An 8,953-nucleotide genomic window follows, 5' to 3' on the forward strand; every position below is an offset into this window, starting at 1 on the left:
GAATTTAGATATTATATTTGCATCTTCATTCTCACATAATTTCCCAAATTCCATAAAACATTTTCTCTTGTCATATAAGACAAAATTAGAATCTTAAATATAAAAAAAAAAAATTAAATAGGAGAAAAAAATAAGAAATATGTAAAACTGGGATGAAAAATATTATTTAGGGCTTAGATGGGTTCGAAATTGAATAAAGAAATAATAATAAAATTAATTGCGTTAAACAATATTACACTGATAACCGCTAAATCAAATTTTAATAAGCTATTAAGACATATAGATAATATTAACCTAACTTCGATTTATTATTTTCAGCGGCACACCACGTGGTGTGGAATTTTCTTCTTGTAGGGATACTGATTAAGACATTTTAGCTAAAGAGTAAAGCTTGAAAGATAATAATAAGATGCATTCATCTTCTTCTCTGCTTTGCAGTATTAGTTTCACTTTCTAACTATTGATGACCTCTCATCAATTCTTTTCCATGGATAACGCCTCCTCATCATACAAACTCCCACAGAACTACGATGTGCTCATCAATTTCATTGGAGAAGACATCAACAGAAAATTTGTTTCTCATCTCAATTCTGCCCTCTCTACTGTTGGTCTCACCACTTTCCTTCTTCACCCAAATGCAGTGAAGTCATCTCACATCCAACAACCTATTCTCGGCCAATGCTGGATAGCAATTGTTGTTTTCACCCAAACCTATTCTCAATCTGCTTGGTGTCTTAATCAGCTTCAACAAATCATCAAATGGCACCAAACTTATCGCCTAAAAGTTCTGCCCGTATATTATGAAATCCAGCCATCTGATGTACGTCTTCAGAAGGGTGACTTTGGAAAAGCCTTGAAGGCAACTGCTCAACAAACATTTTCAGGAGAAGAACTGAAGCATGGCATGTTCATGTGGAGCCATGCACTCACCAAAGCTGCAGAATTCTTTGGATGGGATGAGAGCAGTTACAGGTACATCACTCACTCCATCAACCATCTTTTAAGCCTCCGATTTCATTTTTTTAATGACATTTTGTTATTATTGCTCTTGAACTTCAAGGAATGATGCTGAATTAGTGGAGCAAATTGTTAAGGCGTTGCTAAATTTCCAGTTGAGTTACAAGCGAAAGATCTTATTCGAACTATAAAAAATAAATCCACTGAAGTTTCTACGATAGAGATAATAGGAGGCACGGATCTGGTAAAACAACTATTGCCAAAGCGATCTACAATCAAATTCATTGGACATTCAAGGAGAAAAGTTTCATTGAAAATACTTCACAAGTTAGCGGAATAAGAGGGCAACTTCGTTTACAAGAACAACTTCTTTTAGATGTCCTAAAACAAAAGGTGGAGATTCCTAGCGTTGATGTGGGAAGAACTATGATTCGGGAAAGACTTTTAGGAAAAAGGGTTCTCATTGTACTTGACGATGTTGTTTGCTTTAATTTATTCGACGTATTGGATTGTCTTAAATGGTTAGTTGAAAAAAGCATTTTGAACCAAATTATGTTCCTTCTACTGAATTCTGATCTCATTTCTCTCTCTTTGTCTGAAAGAGAACCTCACATTCACCCATCTTTTCTCATCTTCTTCTTCAGGTCAAACTATACACTCTGAGGAATTATAGATGGAAGATTCTATGAGTTTTTCTATTCTGTAATTTGTTGCAGTTTATTTCCAATTATAAGCCAGAATTCTCTGATTGTACTGTTGCATTCTGCATAAATAAAATTCTCCGTTTCAGAGAGAGAGAAAAAATGCAGAAAAAAATATCATTTTGAAAAGATTTATCTCACTAATTTCGAACAAACCTTTTCATAATACATTTCATGTAAGTGTTCCGGAAGACATTATGAGTTGTGGAAAATCTTTTCCAAAAATCTCATTCTGAATATTTATTTCAAAACACATTCTCAAAATGCTGTTTTGAAAATCACATTTAAAAATTTCATTCCAAAAATTCTGTTCAGAAAATTTTATTTCAGAAATATTATTTCGAAAATTCCAAAAAAAAAATATAACCAATCAAAATTTCTATATTTTGACCAGGGATATATTTCTTATTAGTTTTAAAAATAATTTATCGCATGATGGAATTTTTTTCTCCTTAAAATTTTATAATTAAACTAATTGAATGGCTCGAAACTTGTTCATATAATTCAAAAGTTTTAGTTAAATTTAGTAGTATCTCGACATGGAAAAGAATATTTTAAAATTCAAATCCAATGCACATCAAGAAGACGGAAAATGAATATTAGTCACTGGAAAAGAATATTCTTATTGAGAGTTATTCTTTTCTATCGTAATAGGATAAAATATGAACAAGATGGACAATTTACCAGTTTTTTAGAAATGTTTGATAACAATTACATATTAACATCCTTTTTTTTATCATACTGCAAATGAATAATTACTTCCAAATTTAAAGCGAAATCGATTATAATTATACTACACTTTAAAGTCAACATAGTGACCGATAGGACACGCTAAAGGTCCATTGTATTTAACATTTATAAAGAAAATATCTCTTTAATAACTTTTTTTTGACAACACATACATGACAGTCTATGATTGGTCTGTTTTAAATATTTTTTTAAAGATAAATTCAAACATACCAATAAAATGATGACACGTGTCCTCTTGTAAAAAAATTGTTAAAAAAAAGTTGTCAAAGTATCATCGTCCCATTTATAAATAAAAGATTAAAACTATATGATTGTAATAAGATACATTCATCTCCTTCTCTGTCTTCTAGTATTAGTTTCTCTTTCTAACTCTTCCTCACCTCTCATCAATTCCTATCCATGGATAACGCCTCCTCATCATACAAACTATCACGGAAGTACGATGTGCTCATCAACTTCACTGGAGAAGATATCCACAGAAAATTTGTTTCTCATCTCAATTCTGCCCTCTCTACGGTTGATCTCACCACTTTCCTTCATCACCCCAGTGCAGTGACGTCAACTCAAATCCAAGAACCTGTTCTCAGTCACTGTCGTGTAGTAATTGTTGTTTTCACCCAAACCTATTCTCAATCTGCTTGGTGTCTTAATCAGCTTCAACGAATCATCAACTGGCACGAAACTTATAGCCGACATGTTCTGCCTGTATATTATGAAATCCAGCCATCTGATGTACGGCTTCAGATGGGTGACTTTGGAAAAGCCTTGGAGGCAACTGCACAACAAACATTTTCAGGACAAGAACTGGAGCATGGCATGTCCAGGTGGAGGCATGCACTCACCAAAGCTGCAAATTTCTTTGGATGGGATGAGAGCAATCACAGGTACATCACTCACTCAATCAACTATCTTTTAAGCCTCCGATTTCATTTTGCTAATACATGACTACTTCTATTATTGCTCTTGAACTTGAAGGAGTGATGCTGAATTAGTGAAGAAAATTGTTGAGAGCGTTGTTAATTTACCAGTTTTGTCTGCTACTAAATTTCCTGTTGGATTACAATCCCGCGTGGAAGATCTGATTCGAACTATCAAAAATAAATCCACTGAAGTTTGTATGATAGAGATATTAGGAGAGCGGGGATCTGGTAAAACAACTCTTGCCAAAGCGATCTACAATCAAATTCATTGGACATTCAAGAACAAAAGTTTCATCGAAAATATTTCACATGTTAAAGATATAAGAGGGTTTCTTCGTTTACAAGAACAACTTCTTTTAGATGTCCTAAAACAAAAGGTGGAGATTCCTAGCCTTGATGTGGGAAGAACTATGATTCGGGAAAGACTTTTAGGGAAAAGGGTTCTCATTGTACTTAACGATGTTCATTACGATGTTCATTACGATAAAATATTCGGCCTAAGGGATTGTCTTAAATTGTTAGTTGAAGGAACTGTTATAATCGTTACAACATATGGAATAGGGCTGGGAGATCAAGCTAATTCTGTCTTTTGGTTAAAGGGAATGAACACAGAGGAGTCCCTTGAGCTTCTTAGTTGGCACGCATTTAGAGAACCAAAACCAAAAGAAGAATACGAAGACCTTGCAAGAAGAGTTGTTAGTTATTGTGGAGGATTACCTCTAGCTCTTGAAGTCATTGGAAGTACTTTATTTGAAAAGACGAAAGAAGAATGGTTCAGTTTATTATTTGCTCGATAAATTACAGGACTCGTTATGTTCCAGAGATAATAAAAGTAAGCATAGAAAGTTCACTGAATGAAATGGAAAAAGATATATTCATTGATATATGTTATTTCTTTGTTGGTAAGAGCAGAGCTTATGTCACGAAGATCCTAAATGGTTGTGGGGTAGATGTTGATATTGCAATAAGAGTTCTCATGGAGCGTAACCTCATCAAAATTAACAAGAACAACAAATTTGGAATGCATCCTTTGCTACAAAAAATCGGAAGAGAAATTGTTATTGAAAATTCAGGAAAGGATCTTGGGAAGAACAGGCTATTGTGGTTTCATAAGGATAAAATATATGTAAGAACAATTCTTTACATGTGGTTTGAAACTTCTTTTGAAAGCGTTTTCTTTCTCCTCTGTAGTACATTAGTTTTTATTTGCTCTTTTCATCACAGGGGACAGGAGCCATGCAGTGGTTGCCTTTTACTGACAACGTAGGTGGTGTAAATTTTGAGTACCTTCTTAAGAAAATAAAATGGATCAGTTGGCATGGGCTTTCTTCAGAGCATGATCCAATAGCTATTGATTCAAAACGCAGTCTTCTTCGATTTCTCAGGAAAAGACCCCAGGTTTTATTACCACCCACTTCTCCTTAAAATACAACTTCATTAAAATAAATTAGTAGCTTGCTATTGCTTCATTTTTAATTTGTACTCTAATATGTCTAAAATGAAAAACTATCTTGGTGCAGGTTATGACATCGCTAAAAGTCCTTAACCTCAGTCACTCCAAGCATTTAACTACAACCCCTGACTTTACCGGATTACCAAGTCTTGAATACCTCATTTTGAAATATTGTTCGAGATTGAGCAAAGTACACCAATCTATTGGATCACTCAACAGTCTTATACTGCTAAATTTGAAAGACTGTACAAGTCTAAACAATCTTCCAACAGAGATATATGAGTTGAAATCTTTAAGAACCTTCATTCTCTCTGGTTGTTCCAAGATTCACATAATGGATAAAGATATAGCAAAGTTGGGATCCTTGATAACTCTAATTGCTGAAAACAAAGCTGTGAAAGAAGTGCCTTTTTCAATTGTAAGCTCAAAAAGCATTGGATATATATCTCTACCTGGATTTGAGGGATTATCTCATAATCTTTTTCCTTCTATCATTCGGTCTTGGATGTCCCCAATAATGAATCCCTTCTCTTGTATTCATTCGTTTTGCATGGATACGAAGGATTATACGATTGATATTGCACCGTTTCTTAGTACCCTTGCAAATATTCCAAATGTTTTGGTAGCATGTGACACCGATTTTCAATTATCTAAGCAAGTGAAAAATATTTTGGAAGAATACTTTCCGAGTATTACGGAATCAGGAATTTCAAAGCAGCACTTTAGATGTTCTTTGATTGGTGTTGGAGCATACCATCAATTCTTCAATGCTGTCAGCGACAACATATATCAGGTTATATTTCCCATCGTCAAAGAAATATACTAAAGGAGACAAAAACATGAATGCTTTGTAAATCACTAACGACGTAATTACAGAACAATACTATTAATCAGATTTGTTTAGATGAATTAGCATCTGGTATGTTTTGATTATGCACTTGCATTGTTGTTTGTTTGATTATAAATGCCTACTTTGTAATTATTAATGTTAAAATAATGATTATAGAAGACATTTTGAATAGAAAAATTATATAAATGACCAAACCTTTTATCTTATGGTGCAGGTATTAGCAAGCAGTGAGTCTGGTGATGTTTCTCTCCCAACTGTGAATGATCCTTATTGTTTGGCCCATATGGGTGATGGACACTCTGTTTCTTTCATTGTGCCTCAAGATCGTGACATGAAAGGAATGACTTTGTGTATTGTTTATTTATCAAACCTTGAAATCACGGAAAATGAATGTCTTAAAAGTGTCTTAATTGTTAATTACACAAAGTGTACATTCCAAATACACAACCGTGACACAGTCATTTGCTTTAATGATGATGATTCACATTGCATAATGTCAAATTTAGAATGTGGAGACAATGTGGAGATTTTTGTGAGTTTCGGTAATGGATTGGTAGTCAAGAACACAGCGGTGTATTTGATATGTCGTGAATCAAGGAACATGGAAAAAGCGTCTGAGCCAAAGAAACATTCTCTCATTAGATTCATAAAGAAAGTGGTAATGTGACTTCTGATAAGTCATCTATGTTCTTTAAGATCAGCATGATCAGTTTCAACTATTTTCACACTCTTATACAACTTCAATTAATTTCAATACGAGTTCTTTCATTAGCTTCCTTCTTTTTATTATTTCTCTTTACATTTCTACAATATAATTTAATTTTCTACTTCATTACTCTTTTATGGATTCCTAAATTTTAGAGTTCATTTTTCGATTGTATCTTTTACTTATTGATTGAGATTTGATTTTTCTATGATTCTAAACATTCGTACTTCAATATTATTTAAATACAACTGAATTTGTTTGGTAAAACATTTTCAATTACAGCCTGGATTCAATTTAGATATTTATAGTTGTTTTCTTATGTTTATTTCATGATGCTGGTTTGAATTGAATTGAATTCAGTATATCAATTCTAATTCGTTAATTCAAATTAAAAATATTTAAAAGTTCATATACTTCTATTCTGTGGTTACAAATAGACCTGAAAATCAATGATTTTCATTTGGCAACAGTTGAAGATGAATTTGAGAAAGTAAATTTAAGAAAAAACAAAGGTCGAAGTGACTTATGTCTTCAAATAATTATGGTTAGAAATGTACGAAAATAAGAGAAAAGTTTGTAAAAGTTAATTATTATTATTATTATTATTATTATTATTATTATTATTATTTTTTATTATTATTATTATTATTTTTTTTTTTTTTGTCTCCCATGCAATTTATTTCAACCTCATCAACAAGCACTAGTTCACAAACAAAATCACAAATGAAAAAGTAATAACGAACACAAAATGCTACTAAATCAGTTATGGGTAGAGAAGGATTTGTTGCATGGAAGTAAGAACACTAATAAGAATTGATTTTGATTTTGTAAAAGAGGATAGTCGATTTTCTTGAAAACATAAAGAGAGGTGAATCTATTCTTTTCTTTCCAAAATCGATTTTCTTCTGCAAAAGTTCCTTCTCTTCCATGTTAATGGCTTCTATCAAAGGACAAACGTGTAACTTCATATGTGTGATGTGTTTTTCATTTCTCTTCTCATCACGATAGCAAATAAGCACTCCTTCTTCATTGCATCTCACAAATCCACACGCGCAATTCCGCTCAAATCATCTTAAACAAAGTCGTACATTGCTCGCTCTTTCATCCACATATCCAATAAATCATCATAAACAAACATGGATTAAAATTAGATTGCAAATCAATGTTTCTTTTAATATACAACCTAGGTTAAACTCTAAGTTATACAAACTTCTTATCTTATAATTGGTTTAAAATGTTTAGGTTAAAAGACGTTCACAAGACCTGTTAGTGATTATATTCATAACTTTATTTATTATGAAACATTTCTTGATTAACATACATCCTCCAACTCTAAAGGTTAAGTTGGAAATGCAAGTGCGAGTTCAAGTCTTATATTGGATAAAAATGAGAAAGTAGAGCATTATATAAAGATAAAAGACTCATTAACCCATTGTCCTAAGGTTTTAAGTAAAGAGTGGTGTCAATCCTTTATATGGTTGGGCTCATATTTCATTGGTGTTTGTATCTCGCCGGTGAACCCCCTCCTTGATAGACCCAACAGGTTACTCATATCAAATTAAATGTCAATAATGGTGCGATCACACTAAGAAAGATCTGAAAATTATAACTACGTTTTTGGATATGAGGTTATGACAAATGCAACATTAACTAACTTAATACTTACATTATACGTTAGTTGATTAATAGATGGTTCATAAACAAGATATTATGTGATGAGATGTTATGTTTGTTTGAGTTTTGATCTAATTCCCTCGTGTTTGTATTTTTCCTTTTTCTTTTCTTTTATTTTTTCTCATTCACATGCACCAAATGATACTTAGTGTATTATAACTTCCTTAAATAAATCAATAATTAAATGTAAACGTGAGGTGTCACAACAAAGTATTCTAACTTTTACTCCATAAACAGTATACATCATTTGTAGAATAACTTCTGAGCTAACCATGAGATGTTATTATAAATCCAACAATGTGGCAACTGAAAGGCAGTTCAAGCTCTTACTTCAAGCTTAAGTCCCTAATCAAAAAAACCTTATGCATTGTAATAGTGGAAAACAAGTCAAAGCACATGCGTATCATTTCTTTTTAATATAAAGAATTATTTTGTATCATAATTATTTAAGAGTGAGATTTAAAGTAAATTATTTTTATGAATTTATTATAAGTAGTTTTTATATACAGATTAACTAATGCCGACAGAAAATAAGACAGGAGTGTTTTGGTAAAAAATAATGAAAGAAAACAAAAATCAGGAGAGAACATGAAATACTTAACACCCTTTTTAAAATTCTACATATTTCAGGAAATACTTAACACCCTTTTGATGTGATCCTGCCATTTGAATGACTATCAAAGCGAGCTCTGATACCAATTGTTAAAATCGACTGCAGCGGAAATATATTGGGCTCATATGCATACATGTTTTTATTAAGGGGGAATATTATCTGAGGGGGAGAACACGAAACACAACTTTTTAATTATGATCAAAAAGGGAGAGAAAATGTTTAAAGCTTATTGTTATTCTCTAATGCTCTTTTCCTCCATAAGTTATGTTCTTATCCAGATTATTACTAAAAGCTTTAATTCAAAGGAGTTTTTGATCATCATCAAAAAG

The 8,953-nt window shown here is 32.2% G+C and overlaps 2 protein-coding genes across 4 annotated transcripts; both read left to right on the forward strand.

Annotated features, from left to right (window-relative positions):
• Positions 1–367: 367 nt before the first annotated feature.
• On the forward strand, positions 368–1,755 carry LOC106773790 (disease resistance protein RLM3-like). Of its 2 annotated transcripts, XR_001376683.2 has the most exons (3): positions 368–972; positions 1,061–1,478; positions 1,602–1,755. XR_001376683.2 is itself a non-coding variant. In XM_014660540.2 (2 exons), exons 1-2 carry the CDS (start codon positions 464–466, stop codon positions 1,146–1,148), a joined length of 597 nt encoding a protein of 198 aa, XP_014516026.1. In that variant the 5' UTR covers positions 368–463; the 3' UTR covers positions 1,149–1,526. The 2 variants fall into 2 exon arrangements, 1 of the variants encoding a protein (XP_014516026.1); XM_014660540.2 differs by lacking the exon at positions 1,602–1,755 and having other exon boundaries at positions 1,061–1,526.
• Positions 1,756–2,700: 945 nt separating this feature from the next.
• LOC106772917 (TMV resistance protein N-like) lies at positions 2,701–6,399 on the forward strand. 2 transcript variants are annotated; one of them, XM_022786307.1, is made up of 5 exons: positions 2,701–3,292; positions 4,241–4,454; positions 4,553–4,726; positions 4,849–5,574; positions 5,846–6,399. In XM_022786307.1, exons 1-5 carry the CDS (start codon positions 2,808–2,810, stop codon positions 6,296–6,298), a joined length of 2,052 nt encoding a protein of 683 aa, XP_022642028.1. In that variant the 5' UTR covers positions 2,701–2,807; the 3' UTR covers positions 6,299–6,399. The 2 variants fall into 2 exon arrangements, with proteins under 2 accessions (XP_022642028.1, XP_022642029.1); XM_022786308.1 differs by having other exon boundaries at positions 3,178–3,292; positions 3,384–4,454.
• Positions 6,400–8,953: the final 2,554 nt, after the last annotated feature.

The sequence above is a fragment of the Vigna radiata genome, chromosome 9 (genome assembly GCF_000741045.1).
Source record: "Vigna radiata var. radiata cultivar VC1973A chromosome 9, Vradiata_ver6, whole genome shotgun sequence".
Classification (NCBI taxonomy): Eukaryota; Viridiplantae; Streptophyta; class Magnoliopsida; order Fabales; family Fabaceae; genus Vigna; species Vigna radiata.